Source organism: Mesoplodon mirus, assembly GCF_964341445.2.
Source record: "Mesoplodon mirus genome assembly, chromosome: 4".
Lineage (NCBI taxonomy): Eukaryota > Metazoa > Chordata > Mammalia > Artiodactyla > Ziphiidae > Mesoplodon > Mesoplodon mirus.
The window spans coordinates 53,984,105-54,008,679 of record NC_138979.1 but is presented as its reverse complement, the minus strand read 5'-3'; the positions used below and the strand labels follow the sequence as shown (position 1 = coordinate 54,008,679).

Sequence of the window (24,575 nt, the reverse complement as noted above, 5' to 3'; positions counted from 1 at the left end):
CAATTGTTATATCTTCTTCTTGGATTGATCCCTTGATCATTATGTAGTGTCCTTCTTTGTCTCTTGTAGTAGTTTTTATTTAAAGTCTATTTTGTCTGAAATGAGAATTGCTACTCCAGCTTTCATTTGATTTCCATTTGCATGGAATATCTTTTTCCATCCCCTCCCTTTCGGTCTGTATGTGTCCCTAGGTCTGAAGTGGGTCTCTTGTAGACAGCATATATATGGGTCTTGTTTTGTATCCATTCAGTCAGTCTGTGTCTTTTGTTTGGAGCATTTAATCCATTTACATTTAAGGTAATTATCCATATGTATGTTCCTATTACCATTTTCTTAATTGTTTTGGGTTTGTTACTGTAAGTCTTCTCCTTCTCTTGTGTTTCCTGCCTAGAGACGTTCCTTTAGCATTTGTTGTAGAGCTGGTTTGGTGGTGCTGAATTCTCTTAACTTTTGCTTATCTGTAACTTTTAATTTCTCTGTTGAATCTGAATGAGCTCCTTGCTGGGTAGAGGAATCTTGGTTGTAGGTTTTTCCCTTCATCACTTTAAATAGGTCCTGCCACTCCTTTCTGGCTTGCAGAGTTTCTGCTGAAAGATCAGCTGTTAACCTTATGGGGATTCCCTTGTATGTTAATTGTTGGTTTTCCCTTGCAGCTTTTAATATTTTTTCTTTGAATTTAATTTTTGTTTGTTTGAGTAATATGTGTCTTGGCATGTTTCTCCTTGGATTTATCCTGTATGGGACTCACTGCGCTTCCTGGATTTGATTGACTATTTCCTTTCCCATGGTGGGGAAGTTTTCAACTATAATCTGTTCAAATATTTTCTCAGACCCTTTCTTTTTCTCTTCTTTTTTTGGGACCCCTATAATTCAAATGTTGGTGTGTTTAATGTTGTCCCAGAGGTCTCTGAGGCTGTCTTCAATTCTTTTCATTCTTTTTTCTTTATTCTGCTCTGCGGTAGTTATTTCCACTCTTTTATCTTCCAGGTCACTTATCCGTTCTTCTGCCTTAGTTATTCTGCTATTGATTCCTTCTAGAGAATTTTTAATTTCATTTATTGTGTTGTTCATCATTGTTTGTTTGCTGCTCAGTTCTTCTAGGCTTCCTTGTTAAACGTTTCTTGTATTTTCTGCATTCTATTTCCAAGATTCTGGATCATCTTTACTATCGTTACTCTGAATTCTTTTTCAGGTAGACTGCCTATTTCCTCTGCATTTGTTTGGTCTGGTGGGTTTTTACTTTGCTCCTTCATCTGCTGCATATTTCTCTGTCTTCTCTTTTTGTTTAACTTACTGTGTTTGGGGTCTCCTTTTCGCAGGCTGCAGGTTCGTGTTTCCTGTTGTTTTTGGTGTCTGCCCTCAGTGGGTGAGGTTGGTTCAGTGGCTTGTGTAGGCTTCCTGGTGGAGGGGACTGGTGCCTGTGTTCTGGAGGATGAGGCTGGATCTTGTCTTTCTGTTGGACAGGACCACGTCCAGTGGTGTGTTTTGGTGTGTCTGTGAACATAGTATGATTTTAGGCAGCATTTCTGCTAATGGGTGGGGTTGTGTTCCTGTCTTTCTAGTTGTTTGGCATGGGGAGTCCAGCACTGGAACTTGCTGGCCATTAGGTGGAGCTGGGTCTTAGCGTTGAACTGGAGATCTCTGGGAGAGCTCTCGCTGATTGATATTACGTGGGGCCGGGAGGTCTCTGGTGGTCCAGTGTCCTGAACTCAGCTTTCCCACCTCAGAGGCTCAGGTCTGACACCAGGCCGGAGCACCAAGACCCTGTCAGCCACACTGCTCAAAAGCAAAGGGAGAAAAAGAAATAATAATAATAATAATAATAATTTTTTTTAATTATTAAAATAAAAAAATAATAACTTAAAAAAGAAGAGAGCAACCAAACCAATAAGCAAATCCACCAATGATAACAAGCACTGAAAACTGTACTAAGATAAACATAAAAATCAGAATCCGGTCAGTCGCAGACAGCAAACCCCAAGTCTACAGTTGTTCCCAAAGTGCACTGCCTAAATTTTGGGATGATTCTTTGTCTATTCAGGTACTCCCCAGATGCAGGGTACATCAAGTTGATTGTGGAGATTTAATCCACTTCTCCTGAGGCTGCTGGGAGAAATTTCCCTTTCTCTTCTTTGTTCGCACAGCTCCTGGGGTTCAGTTTTGGTTTTGGCCCCGCCTCTGCATGTAGGTTGCTGAGGGCATCTGTTCCCACCCAGACAGGAGGGGGTTAAAGCAGCAGCTGATTAGCCCGCTCTTCCTCATGCAGGCTGGGGGGAGGGAGGGGTACAGTAGTTATAATTGGAATGTGGGGCGAGCCTGCGGCAGAAGAGGCCAACATGATATTGCAACAACCTGAGGTATGCCATGTGTTCTCCCAGGGAAGTTGTCCCTGGATCACAGGATCCTGGCAGTGGCGGGCTGCCCGGTTCCCGGCATGGGAGGTGTGACCTGTGCTTGCACACAGGTTTCTTGGTGGCTGCAGCAGCAGCGTTAGTGTTTCATGCCCGTCTCTGGGGTCTGAGCTGATAGCTGCGGCTCGCACCCATCTCTGGAGCTCGTTTAGGTGGTACTTTTGTGGGCAGACAGGGAAGGAATCCCCTCTCCTCGCGCACCCCGAAACAATGGTCTCTTGCCTCTTCAGCAGCTCCAGACTTTTTCCCGGACTTCCTCCTGGGTAGCTGTGGCACACTAGCCCCCTTCAAGCTGTGTTCACGCAGCCAACCCCAGTCCTCTCCCTGGGATCTGACCTCCGAAGCCCGAGCCTCAGCTCCCAGCCCCCGCCTGCCCCGGCGGGTAAGCAAAGAAGCCTCTCGGGCTGGTGAGTGCTGGTCGGCACCGATCCTCTTTGCGGGAATCTCTCCGCTTTGACCTCTGCACCCCTGTTGCTGCGCTGTCCTCCACGGCTCTGAAGCTTCCCCCTCGCCCACCCACCCACCCACCTTGGTCTCCGCTAGTGAAGGGGCTTCCTAGCGTGTGGAAACTTTTCCTCCTTCACAGCTCCCTCCCCGAGCTGCAGGTCCCATCCCTATTCTTTTGTCTCTGTGTTTTCTTTTTTCTTTTGCCCTACCCAGGTATGTGGGGGGTTTCTTGGCTCTTGGGAAGTCTGAGGTCTTCTGCCAGCATTCAGTAGGTGTTCTGTAGGAGTTGTTCCACATGTAGATGTATTTCTGGTGTATCTGTGGGGAGGAAGGTGATCTCCATGTCTTACTCCTCTGCTGTCTTGAAGGTCCCCCAGTATATATATATTTATAAATATATTTTAGCATCTTTTCCTGGTCATCTTTTTAGATTTATTCCAATTATAGATTCTAAAGTATTTGGCACTTCAATAATGTTTAAGAGAACATTTTAGTTGTCATTTCTTTCTGACTGTATTTGAAAGTGTCTAGATACAGAAACTGTGATGGAGATAAAATGCCGGGGTAGATAGTGCAGGCTAGCACTTGATCTAACAACCCCTTTACCTAGTTAAGATTTATATAAACAAACATTTGAATATATAAATATAGATACAGTATAAAAGAGACATATAAATTGAAGAAAATTATCTAACTATAGAATATTTTAATTAGGAAGTATCCTTCTGAGCCCATTTGCCTCAAATATGTCATCTGTAGATGAGGAAGCTGCAGCCTAGAAAGATGACCTGCCCACACCTATACAACGAGTTCATGGGGGTGGTGGCTCCTGCAGATGACCTTGTACCTATGGGTGCTCAGAAATGGTTAGCTTTGCGTCTCCAATGTGTTCATGATAGTTAACAGTGCAAGTGTTTATAGTAAACAGAAATATTAAAAATCAAGTTTGGCATGATTGTGAAACTGCTCTTAAATTCTCATAATATTACCAAATTCTTTAAGACTCAGTTGTTAGTTAAGAACAGATAAATCATTCGCAAAAAGATTTTCTCAAAAAATGGCCTGGGAGAAGGGAGGGCTGCATTCTGGTCTTCATGCTGCTTGTAACTGACCATGTGATCTTGGGCTTCTCCTTTCCTATTTAAAAATAATTGATTATTTTTAAGGCCTCCTAAAAAAAAACATAAATATTGATTAAGCAAAATTGATCCTGATGTTTGCTGTCTTTCAGGATAACAGTAAATGGATTAATGGCATGGATGAACAAATTATGTCTTGGGCAACTTCCAGACCTGAGGTCAGTAAAGATAAAGATAACTATATGGTGGTTCTTAGTAAATCTTCTGGTTCTAAATGCTTGTGTGTTCGTGCCCTGGTGTCCCCCATAGAGGCTGGTACACACTTAGTACCCAGTACATGCTTGTTTGAATGAATTAATGAATCAAATTTTGACTTCATTGTGGTTTTCTAGGACTGGCACCTGGGAGGTAAATGTGATGTCTACCTGTGGGGTGCTGGCAGGCATGGACAGCTGGCAGAAGCTGGAAGAAACGTAATGGTACCTGCAGCAGCTCCCTCATTTTCACAGGCCCAACAGGTAACTAACAGGGTAAAGAAATGTAGAAGAAACTTGGGAACTGACAATTCTGATTCCCTTGCTGTCAGTAACTTACTGTAGGATAAAGTTTGTCCATTGCGTAGTCTATTGTGAGGAATCACCAAAGAAAGTCATGATATATATAGCTTGTATATAGCTTCTAAAGAAAAGTTTTTTAGAGTTTTTATCAGACTTAGGTTTTGTTAATAAGTTTCTAAATTTTTCTTGTTTTCACATATCATGAATTAACATCATGATGCATTATGCCTGCCCAGTATATATTTATAGAAGTCAAGATATTGGTAATTATTAATTCTCTCTTTGGGGGCCATAAACTTACTGGGATCTTTAACCAGATTTCATTGACACTCCTCCCCTCTTCTAACAATCATGGTACTATATTTCTAAACCCTTCTTGAGGCCACTGCTTTCTCTTCCATTTTTCTCTACCTCAGTAAGCCCCAGGATACACTATTCTTTCATGTGTATATCCCCTGCAATTTCTGCTTCTTGCTGGCCTCCAGCCAGTCTTTACTATTTTCCCATCAGCCTCTCCTTTTTCTTCTTTATCTATTTTGTTGTTAATGTTATTATTTAAACTTTGCACAATTGGCTGAAAGCCCTGTAGATAACATGTTTCTAAAGTGTCTTAAATCATCAGATGAGCCTCATACATCTCTTGGTTAAGTAAGAGGTTTTATAATAATCAAGGGCTTATAGGAACCCCATTGTTATGTCAACCTTCCCCTTTAATGAAAGGATAAAAGAACTGATAAAAGTATCCTAGGTATACATGGAATCATTTTAAATGTTTGCATGTTAAAGCTATATAATAAAAGATAATATATTTAATTATGTGTTTTTATACTAGGTTATATGTGGTCAGAATTGTACCTTTGTCATACAGGCCAATGGCACAGTGTTGGCCTGTGGGGAAGGAAGTTATGGCAGATTAGGACAAGGAAATTCAGATGACCTTCATGTGCTGACAGTTATTTCAGCCTTACAAGGTAAAATTATCCTCGGTTAAAAGCTGATCAGAAACTATCTGTAGGAATGTTTGCTTATTATGTTAGAACTCATCTCAAACCTTTGCTAGATAAAGTTATATAGGGTTTTCACTTATATTTAGATTCTCGTTTAGGCATGTACAACCTTAATTTTCCATATTTTGAGCTGTATTATTTTGCAAGTTACTTATCATAGCCATGCTAGAATTGCTGTGTTAATACACACTGAAGATTGTAAACAAATTCTTTAAAATTGCAAAACTGTAATTAGGCAACTATTAATAGCAGTAGTAATCATGCATGTGCTTCATTAATATTAAAAATCAATTTAGGGCCTCCCTGGTGGCGCAGTGGTTGAGAGTCCGCCTGCCGATGCAGGGGATACGGGTTCGTGCCCCGGTCTGGGAGGATCCCATATGCCGCGGAGCGGCTGGGCCCGTGAGCCATGGCCGCTGGGCCTGCGCATCCGGAGCCTGTGCTCCGCAAAGGGAGAGGCCACAACAGTGAGAGGCCCGCATACCGCAAAAAGAAAAAAAAAAAAAAAAAAAAAATCAATTTATACGGAAATGTGCATATGTACTATAGACTTTAAAGGGCATCCCCATCAGAGTTCTCTGTGACTTGGAGAAAGAAAACCTCTGGAAAAACCACTGCAGGGACCCCTGACTTGTTCCTAAAGTTAACTTTTACTGACTCTAAAGCCTACAAAGAGAGCAAATTGAGTTTTTTAAGTAAAAGCATACAAGTAACATGAGTTCAGAACAAATTCTTGAGTAGCTCTGAGTTCTCTTCCTTCAGATCTGTGTGTGAAGTGCACAACACTGGGGATGGGAGGGCTTGATTCCTGTTTGGTTCTATTACATCCTGCCTCTGGTACTTTGCACAAGCTACTAAACCTCTTTGTGACTCAGTTTCCCCAGTTGTAAAAGTGGTGATGATAATATCTGCCTCATAGGATCTGTGTGAAAACAGAAAATGAGCGATCCATGTAAAGCATTTATAGGAGTGGCTAGAACATAATCTTTAGTGACTATGACTGCTCCTATCACCCTTCTCCTCTTCTTTGTCATCATCATTTTATGTGACTGCTCCCAGTTTTCTAGGTTATGGCTGCAAATCTGATTTAAAATTAAAGACATTGTTTATATTTCTGAAGTACTGTTGTGGTATTTTTTGATTCTGTGAGACTACTCTGTAGCAGCTTCAAGTAAAGAGGGGACTTTTAACATTCAGCGACTCTTGTTGGGTTTCTGCTTTGTTCCAGGCTTTGTGGTGACCCAGCTGGTGACTTCCTGTGGTTCTGATGGACACTCAATGGCCCTGACTGAAAGTGGTGAGGTCTTTAGCTGGGGAGATGGTGATTATGGCAAACTCGGCCATGGGAACAGCGACAGGCAGCGGCGGCCCAGGCAGATTGAGGCCTTACAGGGAGAAGAAGTGGTACAGGTCGGACAGAATATGGATACGTTTATCTTTTTTTTTTTTTTTAATGTTTATTTATTTATTTATTTGGCTGCGCCGGGTCTTAGTTGTAGCATGCGGGACATAGTTGCACCTGGATAAGTTTATCTTTGAGTGTAAACATACTAGGTGTTGAGTTCTCAAGTTTAGGTAATGAAAAACAGTAGTAAAAATATATTACCCCATCATAAAAGATCCAGTGTTTTTGGTGGTTCAGAGTCATTCTGGAGCGTCTCAGGAGTTTGAATGGGCTTTGGTGTTAGAATGGACTCCTTTTTCCTGAGCCAGCTGGTTGACCCAGGCCAGGGTGCTTCAGGTCCTTGGAAAAAGCATGGTTTAACTCCTGCCCCACAGTTCTTGATATAGTGATAAATGGAAAGCTTTGCTTTCAACCTATCATTATCGTTACAAAGGTTGAGTTCATATACATTTTCTGGAAAATCAATTTGTGATCTAAAATAATATTGTAAAGTTACATAGCACCTTAGAGTTTACAAAGAATTTCCCTATTCATTAACTCATAGTCTAGGTCATCCCTGTGTAGCTGAAGAGTAGCAGCACTTCCAAAGTATGCTGTTCAGCTTGGTCTTCCTGAGAATTTTGAGGTAGATCAGACTTGGGGGAGCAGGAGGGCCACTTGGGTGGATAGGACATACTGGTCTTGAAGATCCTGAGTTTACAGTGAAGTTTACTTAAAGATTATTACTGTATTAATAACCAAAAAGGACTGATTTCTTTCTTAGTATGCCCTCTTGTTAAAATTTTTGTTCTTGTTTGTTCTATTCGTAGATGTCTTGTGGCTTCAAACATTCAGCAGTGGTAACATCAGATGGCAAACTGTTTACCTTTGGGAATGGTGACTACGGTCGTCTGGGTCTTGGAAACACTTCTAACAAAAAACTTCCAGAGAGAGTGACTGCACTGGAGGGGTATCAGATTGGACAGGCATGGAATAAATCAATAATACGTTCTATATGATCATAGTTTCTTGTTTCCCCTATGTGCACTTAGACATTGTCCTTTTAGGAAAACTAGAATCACCACTCGTACTTAACCTGATGTACATTTTGTTTGGCCTAATTGATAAACAAATGGAAGTCTTAATTCAGGATGTGAATATTTTAAAATCCTCTTCATAATACCACTTGATATGAAAGCTTTAAGCAATATAGTAACTCCTCTTCAGTATCCTGGAAATAGGTGGCTGAACTGCAGCATCATTGGTAGCTGCTGCTTTTAAGTAATAATTGTTCCTGACCTATACATTTTGAGACTCTCTCTTAACAAGAAGATGAGATAAAATATTTTTATCTTTTACCATTCCTTAGACTGTCTCCAGTGTGAATGAGTATTTTTTAATCATATGTACTTTTTCCTATCTTTTGTGCTCTCTGATTCAGAGTTAGCCACAGATACTTGAAGGATTTTACTTTGAAAAAGGTTGTTTTTTGTTTGTGTACATTAGGAATTTTTTTCTTCATGACACATTTTGGTTAACATATGTAAGGCCCTGAAACCAATAAAAATTTTTGGAAACACAGCCACTGAAGTCAAGACAGAGGGTCCCAGAAATGGGTGTTTTAGGTATTGTGATTTGCCTTACCACCCTGTTATTTCTCCAGGTGGCTTGTGGCTTAAACCATACTTTGGCAGTGTCAGCAGATGGCTCCATGGTGTGGGCTTTTGGAGATGGGGACTATGGAAAACTAGGCTTAGGAAATTCCACTGCAAAATCTTCACCTCAGGTCAGTATTGGCTTTAATCTAGAAATTCAGACAACATGGTTTTCTTCTATGTCAGTACCTCTTTTTAGCTGGAAGTAATTTACCTTTAACATTTTTGGTAATTCATAATGAAATTTAGAAGCTTCTTTTGCTTATTCTTAAATTTCCAGCATTCCAAATCTTATTTTAAATAAGTAATTTAAAATAAATTAATTAAAATAAGTAATTAATAAGCATTAATTACTAAACTGGATATAAAAATTCTGCAAGGACAAGCGTCTGTCTTTGTCATGGGCTGAGTAGTGTAGGACTACCTCCCATGTAGAGAAGAAATAAGTATAAACATATCTCCAGGGTGTCTTATGGCGGGAACCATGAACAATCTTTTGTAACTCTCTGCTTGTAACTGCCATTTCAGCTTATTATTACCATTGAATTATACAGGTATGTGCATTTAAAAAGTAATAGGAAATCCAAGTCCATAAACAAATGATTTAGAGGCTTTATTCACATTATAGAAGGTTTCTTGGCTCTTCAGAAAACCTCCTGTGCAATCCTTTTTATGTGGATTTTTCTAACATGTTCAACAAGCAGCGTGATTTACAAGTATTCAATTTATATTCAACTCCAGATTCACTATCATATATAGTCTGTGACATCTTGATAGCTAGACTGGAGAATATTCAGCTAGGGATACAAAAAGGAAGGAAATCCTCTCTGGAGAACATATAAAGCAGTTATTGTCACCTCTGAAAGCAGAAAAAATCTAACTGGGAGCAGCCCATGGCTTTACATGGTCTTACAGTGTTCTTTAAACAGCCATAGGATTCTCTTTGGTTTCTGTTGCCCAGAGGAATGTTTCCACTTCACATGGGGTCCTGGGGATTTTAGTTAAACATCCCCTACCCTCTACAATACTCGCCCAAATTCAGGTAGTTTGCAGAGCAGTATGAGAAAATAACATTTAGGAGTGTGGATATGGCTGAAAACAAGTAAGTGACTATTAGTATTTTTATTGGAAGATAATCCTTGAGTTTATACATGCCAGTAGGCAAATTCGAGTGTTTTTATTTTCCTTTTTAAATTATGTGCCTTACACTTTTATTTTGCAGAAAGTTGATGTCCTTTGTGGAATTGGAATAAAAAAGGTTGCGTGTGGAACTCAGTTTTCTGTTGCATTGACCAAAGATGGTCATGTGTATACCTTTGGTCAAGGTAGGGCATTTTCCAGGCATTAATTATATTGCTTATTTTGTGCACACATGTATTACAGAAACATTTGCCTTCCAGCTGTATAGAAAGTGCTTAAACTGGGTCATTTTTCATTCTGGGTGATGATTGGCCACACAACCTTCATTCACTAGCTACTTTTCTGCTCCACTTTCATGATACTTGTTGTAAGGACAAACTCTCCTCCCCATTGATGGCCCCTCGTGCCAGAGCCTTCCTTCTTGCCAGAAGAGTTCCTGCCAAAGCCCTTCTCTTCCTCTCTGCTGCCTCTGCCCTGCTACCACAAACACTGCCTTGACCACCAGAGCTCCTCTGGATCCTGCCTCACTTCCCAGCCCTTGCAGGGACTGGGGGTCCAGGTCTTAGGAATTCACAGGCATTTGGGATTCAAATCTTGAGTAAGTTCAAAATCTAAGCATCCACAGTGGGATTCCGTGGCAATATATTCAGCTTTGTAAATGGAACTTCTTTGCAAGTTGTAGTGACTGAAGAATGTGTGAGGAAGAAGGAGGAAGAAGTGAGCTGTGATTAAAGTTTCTTGTCTTGAAAGAACATGGGTGCTGCTGAGGATAGGGAGTTGGTTCTGGTGAAAGAGATAAGGAGCTTAGTTTTAGTCATATTGAATTGGGGCCGTATACTCTAGACTACATGTATGGAGAAGTCTAGCAAGTTACTGGGGATTTGGATCTGGAACTCCAGAGAGATTGTTTATGGAGATGTAGGTTTGCATAATTCCTAATGGTGTAGTTAAAGCCATATTAATAGGCTCTAGGAAACCCAGGGAGAGAATATGGCATGAAAAAAGTAGAGGGTAAAACTCTAGGGAATGTGAGTAAAGGGCAGGTGAGCATGGGAGAGCTGGCTTTGAAAGGAGTGGAGAGAGAGGTAGTTGGGGAGCCAGGACAGTGCAGAGTCTCTGAGGGGCAGAAGGAGCTGAGGCCACATTATCAGAAGGTAAAGTGGAGCTCCATGGGCTAGAGCTGGAGAAGAGGCTGCTGCAGTGTAGGCAGTTAGGAGTTATTCATGGCTTTTGAGAGTACAGTTTCAGTGCAGTGGTGAGAGTGCAAGTTAGGCTGCAGAAGGTGGCCAAGCCAAACAGGCCTACAGCATGTGAAGCAACAGGGACTGGCCTGCACTTTGTAGAAGTTTGGCAGCAAAGATAAGGGGAGAAGTTGGCTGGAAATCTGAGGATAGGACAGGTTGCATGATGTCTTTTCTTAGAACGCAAGAACTTTAGGGCCTCTGTGAATTATGTGCCAGTCCTCTCAAGTATGAGGATACTAGAGGTGCCTTTGGTTTGAAATAAGCTACTAATTTTAAATTAAATTTTATTTATTTTTATGAAAAAGGAAATTGTGACATTTTGCAAAGAAACAGTTTTAAACTTAATTCACTCAGAATCCAGTATACCTTACTGGCAAAGCAGCTTTTGCCCCAATGAGTTATGTAGCTTTTGCCCCAATGAGTTATGTATGTCATTGCCATACCACCATAGACATTAAATGACTCATCAGGAAATATAAAAGGACTGTGGTGTGCCATCCATAAATGTCCTCTTGCTATTTTTTCAGATCGCTTGATAGGCTTGCCAGAAGGGCGTGCTCGCAATCACAATCGACCACAGCAAATCCCTGTCCTAGCTGGAGTGGTCATCGAAGATGTGGCAGTTGGAGCTGAACACACACTTGCTTTGGCATCAACTGGAGATGTGTATGCCTGGGGGAGCAATTCAGAGGGGCAGGTAAATATTTATCTTGCTTGCTGCTCTGTCATGTTCTAGAAATCTGACAACATTCTTCATTTGGCAAAGGGATAAGCTAGAAACTCGGAATATCTACACAAGACCTCAAGCACGTCACTTTGCTATGGGGCTGATTATCTGGAGTCCAGTTGTGCATCTCTGTCTCTTGATTATGGTCTAGTAAGTGTTATATCATGGTTTAAAAAAAATCTGGCAGTACAGTAAAGTGGTTAAGGGGATTAGCTGAATATATATGTGTGTCTGCACACACTGAGAAGTGCCTAGCACATAGTAAACAGCACTTTATAAGTATTCAATATTTGCTACTATCACGATTAATCATCATTTTCACTACAGTAATAAAAGAGGTTAGGTACTAGGAGCATCAGTTGATCTGGAAAATGGAAAGGATGAAACAACAATACTTCTCTCTATATAGATATAGATAGATAGATAGATAGATAGATAGATTTTTTTTTTTTTTTTTTTTTTTTTGCGGTACGCGGGCCTCTCACTGTTGTGGCCCCTCCCGTTGCGGAGCACAGGCTCTGGATGCGCAGGCTCAGCAGCCATGGCTCACGGGCCCAGCCGCTCCGCGGCATGTGGGATCTTCTCGGACCGGGGCACGAACCCGTGTCCCCCGCATCGGCAGGCGGACTCTCAACCACTGAGCGCCACCAGGGAAGCCCAATACTTCTATATTTTATAATATGACAGTGTACAAAGTATGTTTGTGTTTGTTCAGGAAGTCTTGTCACTCCCATTACGTAGAGTAGTAAACTGAGCCTCTGAGAGGCTGAGAAAAGACTCAAGAGGTTGATGTGTTCAGCCTATCCTGTATGTGGAGAAGGGACACACTTCGGTGGGGCAAGTCTGAGAGGCCTGCTACTACAGTGGCTTTCAGCTCCACATGCGAACGACATCTCCTTCCTCTGTAAATCCTCTCTACATCTAGCTGCCCCTAGAGCCAATGACCCTCAAGTTCAAGGTCCAGTATTACTCACAGTAGCTCTGTGGTGTCCTCATCACTATATTAACAGATGGGGAAGCTGCTCAACACTGTGGTTGCACGTTTTCTTAATGAGAAGAGAGTTGATGTTGAGACACCTTTGGAAGGTCCCTGGCAGGGCCTTGCCATGATCCTGCCTGCTGATGTTGAGGTGCTCAGCCACTGAAACACTGCGTGTCCTAGTCAGACCCCAAGAACAGAGATCCGGAGTTGAGAATCTGCTTCTGTGTATGTTTTTATAATTGTTTCTTTACTGTTACACAGGCAGTCCATGTTAAAAGTCAAGAAATCAGTGTGTTCTAAGTAAAAGCTCTATAGATCATTCTGGTTTTTTTTTTTTTTTAACTTGCAAGAATTTATTTCCTCTCTAGAAGTGGAGTTCAAAGATGTTTTCAGTCATTAAGACTCGTCTGCTAGATTTGGAATGGCCTTGTTACAGCTTAGTTTTTAGGAGATAGTATAAGCTCTGAGGATCATTCTGATAGAGAAAATCAGAATTAATTTCATTATTTTGATGCCATTGCTTGGTACAGATAGTAACTTATTTATATCTGCTACCATCCAAGACAAATTTTATCATCGTGACTTCCTCTCTTCCTCTTCCTAATTGAATCTCTGTGTATTTGTAATTTATTTCCAGCTTGGCTTAGGCCACACCAACCACGTTCGAGAACCAACCCTGGTAACAGTTCTGCAAGGGAAAAACGTTCGGCAGATCTCGGCCGGTCGCTGCCACAGTGCTGCGTGGACAGCGCCACCTGTCCCACCAAGAGCACCAGGTGAGGGATGAAATATCCATGCTTCTGCAGCCTCTCTTTCAGCAGTCCCCAGCTGCACTGTTTGCTTGCCAGCTTCACACTGCATCCAGGCACCATTCTGAAACCATCAAACCTTCCCCCACACAACCAAAGCATTCTTTGTACTACAGTACTGCAAATACTTTGAGAGCAGGCAATTCTCCTGCAGACTTCATTACATAGCAGTCCCTCTCTGCTCCCCAAAAGAAAAAAATGTATCACTTAGGCAAGCAAAATTTATAATTTTGGAATAGCAATAAAGTATTTTTTATATATAGTAGTGATGAACTGTAGCTTTCTAAGCCATGCTGTTAAAGAATAAAGATGAAAAGCCCAGAGACCACTTGTCAAATTCTTCACCCTAGTCAGCCATTTGAAACATGATGTTGTCTATACACTGGCACAGCAGAAAAACAAAAAAAATTGTTGCCATTTTACTCCAGTGTATATAGCAGGACTGATGGGCTGTTTCTACCTTTTGTATGTTTTGCTTTTAATTTATTATGAAATCCTCATAGGTCTACAAAAAGATATAAAGAAAATAAAATGCATATTTGTGTACCTAACACCCTACTGTGTACTCTACCTGATCGGATCCATCTTCTGTTCCCCACAAATGTAACCATTGCCTTAAGTATGATACTTATCCTTATGCATTTCTTCATATTTGGTCTATTTCTTCCCCAGGCCCTCAAGTCCTTTCTAAAACCATCCTCTGGTATCTGAGGCACTAGAACTTCCTGAAGTGACCTTGTGCCTGAGAGCTCCATATTCTCATCCCTTTTTGTGAAGCCCTCTACTTTTAGCCACAGGTCCTTGGTAAAAACTCCCCATCGAGATGGTTTTCTCTTACATACCCTGAGAGAGCAAGGTAGGGCTGCCAAGTAGATTCCAAACAAGCAGGAGATGGTTTCTGGTTAACAGAGCCCAGAATGAGCAGCGCTGCCAGCCCACTGACAATTTCAGGTACTCAGGGGCCTCTTTAGCTTCCAGTGGGATTTCCCTTCCACTTCAGGACAGAGACCATACAGCATGGTGGCTGAAGGTTCAGACTCAGGAACCACATTGCTCAGGTTCAATCCTGGCTCCTCCACTTAGGAGCTGAGTGACCCTGAGGCTCAGTTTCCTTGTCTGCAAAACGAGGGTAATAATAGCACCTATTGTAAGGAACTGTAGGAGTAAATGAATCAATTCAGGTGAAGCTCTTAGAACAGTGCCAGGCACATAAAAGTACTCAGTAAATGTTAGCTTTAACTAATAGTGGGAAAGTACCTCTGAGAATTGAGCTGTACAAATCTTTATTTGCAGGAAACTCAAGTTGAGTATCTTGTTCTTAGTCTTCCGTGTGTTTCTATAAGATGATAACCATGGATACAGTCCTTGTAGTTTTTGCTTCTGCAGAGCTCTTATTCTTGCAGTATAAAGCCTTCCTGAATCATCTACTCCTATCTTTCATTCTGTCATGGGCACTTTCTGTCAGATCCCTAGTAAGTGTGGGAGGTGGCTCTGCTGAGTTGCCCATTTCCATTTTCCAGAACTGCCTACCTGGTCCTGGCCCACACCTTGTGTTATTATGAAGATGACAATTGTTGAATATGAAAGAATGAATTTGGGTTTTTTTGTTTTGGGAGTTTTTTTGTGAAGGAACTGTTTAAGTCCCATAGTTAAATGGGTAACTAAATTAAAGGAGAAAAAAAAAAAACAAGTTTCCATAATGATAAATTAAAAAGATGTTTTACAGACCAACACAGGTGCATCAAAAAATTAAGATGAATGGATGGTGAATAGAGGAATTGATAAGTAAGTGATAAAGCATATATAGCAAAATATTAATTGTAAGATTTAAGTGGTGGGAATGGGTGTTCATTATATACTTGGAACTTCCGTGTGTGTTTGAAATTTTTCAAAACACTAAACATGATGAAAACAATGCATTTTCCTTTACAAGTGTGCATTTGTGTTCTGGGCAGGTGTGTCAGTGCCTCTGCAGCTGGGCCTGCCCGATGCAGTGCCCCCCCAGTATGGGGCGCTGAGGGAGGTGAGCATTCACACCGCGAGGGCCAGGCTCCGGCTACTTTACCACTTCTCTGACCTCATGTACTCATCCTGGAGGCTACTGAACCTCAGCCCCAACAATCAGGTAAAATGGTGGCTTGGAAAGCAGTGCCTGTGATGTGCTTACCAGGTCCCAGGGCCTCTTTCTCAGCCTTCAGAAAATTCTTCCGTGGCTAATGCTTTTTACTCTCAGCACCCAAGAGATGTAGAAAAGGCAATTCTGTTCCCATTTTATTGCTGGATTAAGGACAGTCAAGATATAGGTTATCATGCTGTTGAACACACAGTGGTCTTCCTTCTGTGTTTCGATTTGTCCAAAGTTCAAGGAAGTATGAATGGCTAATGGCTAAGCATGTATTTTCTACGAAGTCCAGAATATGATTTTAAAACTTAAGCACACAAAGGTGTTAGCACCACAGTCAAGGTGCTTATGTAAGTGAGTCTGAGAAATTTTGGAGACTTCTTGCTCTCCTTACAAATGAGCTTACAAATGAGCATACCCTGTGGAGGGGTAGGTGGGGGAGATAAAGTAAATTTGGCTGATTTCATTGTCTTTGTAGAACAGTCTGATAATTTAGGAAGAAAGCAAGCTGACTATGTTTGTTTGTTTGTTTACTGTGTAGGCATGCCTGCCAAAATGTGTGTTAGTTTGTAAAACTGTTAGTCAAAAATCCTTTGGGTAACCAGTCATGGTATATGAGAGATTTGAGAAATCATTGTTAGAAATAGATAATCAACCAGGCAACAGAATGCTGTGCAGCACTAAACAAGAGTGTCAGCAACCTGTTGTAATTAGTGAGAGAAATGTTTATGATATAAAGTGAGGTGAGAAAAGCAGTGGAAAATTGTATAAATAGTATGATCTCAAAAATGTGAAAAGGAAGGAAACTGGAAGGAGATAGATGAAAGTGTTAATGGGGCCATCTCCATATGATAGAATTATGGATGATTTTATTTGTGTGCTTGTGTGTGTGTCCTTTTCTGTATTTTCTAAGTTTTTAAAAATAATAATCATACTTTACCAGAAAAAATATTTTGAAAAAGTTGCTAATAATGGCTAATACCCAGATTTATGCTTTTAAAGTGCATTTGTAAAAGTGAGATGTGTTATTTCTTTTAAGCCTTAGATTGTACCATTTCTGCTAAGCTTACTTTCTGTTACAGAATAGTACGTCTCATTATAATGCTGGAACATGGGGCATTGTGCAGGGACAGCTCCGACCTTTGTTAGCCCCAAGAGTCTACACCCTCCCAATGGTGCGCTCTATAGGAAAAACCATGGTTCAAGGCAAAAATTATGGACCTCAAATTACTGTAAAGAGGATATCAACCAGGTTAGCATATTATGTATATGTGTATATGTTTCATTAACTAGCATTTTTTGAGATGGACTTATTACTAACTGATCTCTGTGAGGAAGCCTTAGCTTCCTCATTTGTAAAGTAGGATAGTAATAGTATTTTACATCAGTACCCAGTGTGGTTACAGTGGGCCTAGCACAGTGTTTGGCTGTTGTTAAGCTGGCCTGTTCATTCACTGCTCGGTAAATATCTTCAAGTGACTTTTGTGGTGATTTGAGAGCATTGTATTTCATTATGTTTTCCCTTTATTTTAAAGAGGAAGGAAGTGTAAGCCCATCTTTGTTCAAATAGCAAGACAAGTAGTTAAACTGAATGCATCAGACCTCCGTCTGCCATCCCGAGCCTGGAAGGTTAAGCTGGTTGGAGAAGGGGCTGATGATGCTGGAGGAGTGTTCGATGACACGATCACAGAGATGTGCCAGGTATATTCATGCTGTGTCCCCTGCTGAGTTGTCCACTCAGGTGTTGGCTGTTTTACTGTTTCCAGTGATTACTCTGGCATGTTTTTATAAATGTAAGCAAGGATGCATTTGTAATCCTTACATAAAGTTATGCTGTTAATGATGTATAAGCGAATTATCACAAAGGTTTGTGAAATGCTTTGTGAAGATACCTTACTAAGTAAGTGCCAGTGCTTCGCCATCTACCAATGACTCACCATCTGTTGTGCTGTGTAACACTGGCAGAGGAAACAATGACACATATTTACACTTATGTAACAGACAAATCCAGGACCACCCATGTGCTCCCATTTATTTTGGTGCTTTTAGAACAAAGTAGAACTGCCAGGCTACTGGCAGAAATTAGAAAAACAAGCCTTAAGAGTTTGAACTTGGGCTTCCCTGGTGGCGCAGTGGTTAAGAATCTGGCTGCCAATGCACGGGGACATGGGTTCGAGCCCTGGTCCGGGAAGATCCCACATGCCACAGAGCAACTAAGCCCATGCACCACAACTACTGAGCCTGCACTCTAGGGCCCGCGAGCCACAACTACTGAGCCCACGTGCTGCAGCTGCTGAAGCCTGTATTCTCTAGGGCCTGCGTGCCGCAACTACTGAAGCCTGCACACCTAGAGCCCATGCTCCGCAGCAAGAGAAGCCACACAATGAGAAGCCCGTGCACCGCAACGGAGAGTAGCTCCCGCTTGCCACAACTAGAGAAAGCCCGTGTGCAGCAACGAAAGCCCATCGTGGCCAAAAATTAATTAATTAATTAATTAATTAAAAAGAGTTTGAACCAGTTCATATTTTAAGATCTACAGTGGCAGCTTTGCTTCCAGGTCATCTCTGACCCTTCCAGCTTTGCCTAGTATCAGGATTTTTCTGATAAATCCTGTAACTAAAATAATACTTGGCTATCATTTACTAAGTTTATTTGAATATTACTGTACCCTGCTCACAGATACCCCAGCTTGTGCCCTGGATTGACTTTTTCATCTTAGTTCTGCACATGGGGGAGTCTCCTAAATTCATTTTAAATTACAACCACAAAAATAATTATAGAGATGGCTGGTTGTCATATAGCATTGTAAATTCCTCAGTATTCTCTTTTCAGTATGATTTTTAATGTTAGTTGTTTCATTTTCTTGATGCATTTGATTATCATTTCTAAGAACTTGTTTTTCTTTCTTCTACAGGAACTTGAAACTGGTATTGTTGACCTTCTTATACCCTCTCCCAATGCTACCGCAGAAGTGGGTTACAATAGGGACAGGTAAGGGCAGTCAGCAAGTGTTATTGAATGTCTATAATAATAACTCAAATTTATTGAGTGCTTACTATATGCCAGGCACTGTACTAAGTGTTTTACATGGATTATCCCATTGAATCCTCATGATAGCTCTAAGGAGTAGGAACTGTTACTCTTCTCTTTTCACACATAGGAAACAGACACTTACATCATGACTTGTTATTTATTATGAGACCAACTCAATGATAATATAGAGGGTTAGAGGAAGTGCAGACTTCATATTGAAACCAGACTTCTTTTGTGTTTCTGAAGGCCTACGTGGCCTTCCCTCAATGAATGAAAATTCATTAAAAACCTTTGATATGCTATCCAATCACAGCAGGTAATATTTGCAATTATGTATTATTCCTTTACTTGTCAAATTTTCAATTTTGGATCCTGCTTCATGGACTTGTAAATGATAAATGAAATGATTTTAGGAAATAGGGCACCCTTGAGCAGGTAGCTTAAGGACTAATAGATCATTCACTTACCCTCTTATGGTTCTTCTAAAAATAATTCAAAATATGGTCCCTGTGCTGTCCAGAAAAATAGTGATAGGCCATATGTGGCTATTGAGCACCTGAAACGTGGTTATAGGAGCTGAAGAACTGAATTTTAGATTTTACTTAATTAATTTAAATAGCCACATGTGGCTAATGACTGCCATATTGGACAGCACAGGTCTAGACTAATGCTATAGCTGTTTGATAACTGATTTCTAATAAAAATGAGGACAACCTTGTTTGAAATAGTTCCTTTAATTCTGCAGGTTCCTTTTTAACCCTTCTGCCTGCCTTGATGAACACTTAATGCAGTTTAAGTTCTTGGGAATTTTAATGGGGGTTGCCATTCGCACAAAGAAGCCTCTGGACCTCCACTTAGCCCCTCTGGTGTGGAAGCAGCTGTGCTGCGTCCCACTCACCCTGGAAGACCTGGAGGAGGTGGATCTGCTCTACGTGCAGACTCTCAACAGCATTCTTCACATTGAAGACAGTGGGATTACCGAGGAGAGTTTCCATGAGGTAAATCCTGGCTGGTTCATGTTTCTGTTGGTGTTGACTAGAATTTTTCTGTGTAAAGCTCAGGTATGGCCTTCCATTTGCTGTCTGGCTGACCCATGCCATATGCCATTGCTGTGCTTAGCAGCTCAACCCAGCAGTTTAAATAACTGCTAAGAGAGTCAGCTCCAGCACCCAGCTTCTGCTCCTTCCCCTTTAATCCATTCTCTGCCTGCTAGAGTGAAGGACAGAGAGAACCCAGGTGGAGAGGGAGGCCTGGGATGACCAGAGTTCATCAAATCTGATTTGGAGGCATAGAGATTCAACCTCATTTTTAATTACAACCAGATGAGTCAGCACTCTCTGCTGATCAAGTAGCCTGATCAGTTACCTCAGTTGTCTTGTTTTCATCCTTAAAATTTTTGATATTGTTAATGTTTTTCTGTATTTGTGTGTAACGTACATTTTGTGGTCATTTCTACCATGGAGTAAAAATTCTTTTTTCTTCTACTCTCAGATGATTCCTCTTGATTCTTTTGTTGGCCAGAGCGCTGATGGCAAAATGGTTCCTATAATCCCTGGTGGAAATAGTATCCCACTCACGTTTTCTAATAGGAAGGAGTATGTGGAGAGGGCCATTGAGTATCGACTTCATGAAATGGACCGACAGGTGAGATGAAACATTTGGGAGGTGCATATGAATGTTTGCATTTGTCTCCAAACAGGAGCTGTCTGTTTTTTACTGAATTTGGGCATATGAATTCACTGTGTTGATTAATCAGTATCTATTGAGTTGGCCAAAAGGTTCGTTCTTGTTGTTCCATACGATGTTACGGAACACCTTTTGGCCGACCCAGTAATTTCAGTCCCTTTTCAGAGGCTTTTCAGGCGTAATCTCAGGGCCTGCTGTCTCCTCACTCAAGACCTTAGGTGAGCCCTGAAGTGGTCACCGGTAGGATTGAGGCCAAGCCCACCCCCAGGCCTTCAGAACCTGCCTTCTCACTCTCACTCGTCCTCTGTTCTGTTTGTCTTCATTTCTTACTGCCCCCCAACCCATTGTCCCACTCCAGCTTGGTCAGTCAGGGTCCATGTGAATGAACCCATAAACACTGGCCTTGCAATCCCACGTGAGTGCTTCTTTCCCCCTCCTGCTGCAGTCCTTCAAGCCCCAGCTGAGAATGCATCTCCTCTCTGGACAAACTTTCCTCCAGGTCTGTACATATCTTTTTTGTTACCTAGAAATTCCTCAAGATATCACATACTTCTGTGTTGTGGTCTAAGAATTAGGCTGCAGAGTTTGGGTCTTTTTTCTTCAATTAGTGTGTGAGACATTGAATGAAAAATGAAAAATGTATTTCATATATATAACTTATATAGTCTTGTTCTATGCTGATATGTAGTAAGCATTTAATAAATGATGGGAGTATGGTAAGTGACCATAGAAATGAATATTGTGTCCAAAAGTGGTGGTTTTGGTTATACAATCCTTCATAGCCACTTCAGTAATACCTTATTTGCAGAATATGTTGGGTTCTTCTCAGGAGCTGGATGCAGGCTCTGAGGCTGTGTAGTAATTTGAAGTGTATATATTCTACACCCTTCACTCCTGGTTCCTTTTTGACTCTGACTTTGGGCCAAGTCTAGTCAGAAAACTATACCCTTTAGCTTAGTAAGGGTGGATCCTGTCAGCAGTGTTGTTTACACACAGCCAGGGCTTAGGGTTTTCTCTAGTTCTTGAATATGTTTACTCCTTACAGACTGAATAACTGACCCAAAATTGCCTGATCACTTTCTGCATGCCAGATGTGGTACCAGGTACCCGCATGTGCGGTTTTTCACATAGTTAGTTACTCTGAGAGATAGAAATTACTATCATCATTTCACAAATGAATGCATGGAGTCCAGAGAAGTGAAGTGATGTGCCCAAGGCAAAGCCAGGATCGCAGACCAGGTTTAACTGTGGTGTCCAGGCTCTTGTGCTGGCCTTTCCTATGAAGGTCAGATTGACCTGCTCTCCATCAGCTGTGCTCTGCCCTGGCTTTGTTGCTTTCTTGGTAACAAGGCCATCTTCCTCTTTCACTTCCTCCTTGTCTCTTAGAACCCCGTATTCTTCCCATAGCTCTCCCCAGTTGTCCCCGACCCAAGCAGCCATCCCTGTACCTCAGCCTTTTTTTTTCCAGACAGCTTTTGGTTTGTATCCTACCAGGCAAACAGCTTGTTTTTTGGCAGACTTTGGCTGGGGTATTCCCTTTACTGTCAGTAGAGAATGCCCTCACTGCCACTCCGTTCCTTAGCCCTGGGCATGACAACCTTGTGCAATCATAACTCCAGGGCCTTCCTCGAGTTGTGGCTCGTGTTCAGGTTCTCTGGTTTGGTCTTGTTTGCAGTAGATGGTTTTGAATTGGCCAAGAGTGGAGAAGTTATTTATGAAACAAACCTGGAACAGTGATGGGTCTGTGTGTAGAGTACACAATACTGCACAGCCTTGGAGGGGTTTTGCCAAACAGACTGTGTGGCAGCCTCTGGCAGCACCCCTTCGGCATTCCCTGACTGACCTGTTTTCTGCACTGTGCTAACATGGGCTAACTGCCCAGTCACACAGACTCATTTAAAATACCTGTCATAATCATGGGAGCAGCAATTATTTACCTTATTTTTCAGATCAGAAAATTAACGTAAAAGAAGTGGTGGAGGGCCTCCCTGGTGGCGCAGTGGTTGAGAGTCCGCCTGCCGATGCAGGGGATACGGGTTCGTGCCCCGGTCTGGGAGGATCCCATATGCCGCGGAGCGGCTGGGCCCGTGAGCCACGGCCGCTGGGCCTGCGCATCCGGAGCCTGTGCTCCGCAACGGGAGAGGCCACAACAGTGAGAGGCCCGCATACCGCAAAAAGAAAAAAAAAAAAAAAAAAAAGAAGTGGTGGAGCTGGGATACAGAACCCATCTCCATCTCCTGATCAAATTTTCTGTCCTTTTTGCAGCCTTCCTGCAAAAGGATTTCACAGTTTTACTTTCTTCTTTGTACTTTTCTTTGTCTTTTACAATCAGCACAAATGATTTTTACAGGAAGGATATAACTGTTTTCAAAAGAAAATATAAATTACAAAAACAGTAGAAGCTCTAGACACATCCTCCAAGAGCTTCTTACCCTGATGAGAAGACCAAATATCCCACATAGCACAGTTTAACAGCCCATGGCCGTATGTGATTAGGAGTGTGGTTGGCATTAGGGAAGGCCCCAGCGGGCTGGGATTTTGTGGGGCAGGGAAGGTGGGCTCCTGGATTGACTTGAACTGGGTCAGGAAGGAGTGTATGAGTCCTACAGGCAGGGAGAAGTTCTAACATAGGGTCAGAGGCAAGGAGGTTGGGCCGTGTGCAGTCATGCTAGTTCTGAGGGACAAGTAGAGGGCCTGGGAGGAGATGAGCACGCATGAGGTGCCCGGCCCAATTGGGTCCACCATGGGTGCTCAGTCTATGCGCACACGTTGAATGAACAACCTCTCCTGGGAGCAGGTGGCTGCGGTCCGAGAAGGGATGTCCTGGATTGTCCCCGTGCCGCTGCTGTCCCTCCTCACAGCAAAGCAGCTGGAGCAGATGGTGTGCGGGATGCCCGAGATCTCTGTAGAAGTCTTGAAGAAAGTGGTGCGGTACCGGGAGGTGGATGAGCAGCATCAGCTGGTGCAGTGGTTCTGGCACACCCTGGAGGAGTTCTCCAACGAGGAGCGGGTGCTTTTCATGAGGTTTGTGTCTGGAAGATCTCGACTACCAGCCAACACTGCTGATATTTCTCAGAGATTTCAGATCATGAAGGTTGATAGAGTAAGTAAGATATTTTTTCTTCCTTGGTAATGTGTGCCTTTATTGCTTCCCTGATGCTTGCATGTTGGGCTTCAAGTAGGCCTGCCAATTTAATGCTTGGAATTTCCAGATTTTTTTAAAAAATCAAGCACAAAAACTTGTTTAGAAACATCACATAACTTCAATTTTAAGAAGCCCTAAATGGGGCTTCCCTGGTGGCACAGTGGTTGATGCAGGGGACAGGGGTTTGAGCCCTGGTCTGGGAAGATCCCACATGCCACGGAGCAACTGGGCCCGTGAGCCACAATTACTGAGTCTGCGCGTCTGGAGCCTGTGCTCCACAACAAGAGAGGCCGCAATAGTGAGAGGCCCACGCACCGCGATGAAGAGTGGCCCCCGCTTGCCACAGCTAGAGATAGCCCTTGCACAGAAACGAAGACCCAACACAGCCATAAATAAATTAATTAATTAAATTAAAAATAAATAAATTATTATTTTTTTAAAGTCCTAAATGGATGCAGGAAGCACACTACAACCAACAGCCTTCACTGAATCTTCCAGTAGCTTCCTGAATGAAAGCTAAGCTTGGCAGAAGGGTCATCATGTTGCCTCTGCCTCATATTTCCTATGCTTTTTTCATTGTGTGACTTCTGCACTGGGACGCAGTCTTGTTTATTTGTTTTCATGAAGATACTAACCATTAACTAGTGCACATGCTCCAGAAGGAACGTGAAGACACAGGGAGCAGCAATAACGTGCTCTGTGGCTACGTGCGTGGTGTGCATTACGGAGCAGGCAGTGCAGCTTCCCTGCAGCCTGATGAAAGGTCCCTGCTGCAGAGCTCCAGCCCAGCTGCTGTTTTGACAGATGGCTTAGGAATAAAAGGGCTTAGAGGCTTAAATGCACACTGCTGCCAGAGTCATCTTTCTCAAGCACCCCTCTATCCACGTCACTGTTTTCCTTTCACACCGTTCAACAGCCCCTTGTGTTGACTCCAGGATAAACGCCAGCCACCTTAGCAGTGTTCAACACCTCCACAGTCTGGCCTCTGCCCCGCCTTCTGATATCACCTCTTGATGCTTATTATGTTCTGGCCATCATGGGCTGCTTGCCTTTCTCCTGACAGACCACACTGTTTTTTATTTTGGGGTTTTTTTTGGTTTTTTGTTTTGGGAGGTTTTTTTTGCCCGCACCACATGGCTTGCGGGAT

At 42.2% G+C, this 24,575-nt stretch overlaps 1 protein-coding gene across 1 annotated transcript in view; it reads left to right on the top strand.

The window, feature by feature from the left end:
* The window catches only part of HERC1 (HECT and RLD domain containing E3 ubiquitin protein ligase family member 1), a 213,134-nt gene that overhangs the window by 185,922 nt on the left and 2,637 nt on the right, over positions 1–24,575 (top strand). The window contains exons 62-77 of the mRNA XM_082617315.1: positions 4,090–4,155; positions 4,330–4,455; positions 5,327–5,465; positions 6,730–6,911; positions 7,716–7,871; positions 8,549–8,671; positions 9,763–9,865; positions 11,452–11,621; positions 13,271–13,409; positions 15,398–15,567; positions 16,647–16,816; positions 17,100–17,265; positions 18,479–18,555; positions 19,343–19,595; positions 20,089–20,241; positions 23,081–23,386. Coding sequence (XP_082473441.1) covers positions 4,090–4,155; positions 4,330–4,455; positions 5,327–5,465; positions 6,730–6,911; positions 7,716–7,871; positions 8,549–8,671; positions 9,763–9,865; positions 11,452–11,621; positions 13,271–13,409; positions 15,398–15,567; positions 16,647–16,816; positions 17,100–17,265; positions 18,479–18,555; positions 19,343–19,595; positions 20,089–20,241; positions 23,081–23,386 — 2,499 coding nt within the window. The remainder of the gene's footprint in view (positions 1–4,089; positions 4,156–4,329; positions 4,456–5,326; positions 5,466–6,729; positions 6,912–7,715; positions 7,872–8,548; positions 8,672–9,762; positions 9,866–11,451; positions 11,622–13,270; positions 13,410–15,397; positions 15,568–16,646; positions 16,817–17,099; positions 17,266–18,478; positions 18,556–19,342; positions 19,596–20,088; positions 20,242–23,080; positions 23,387–24,575) is intronic.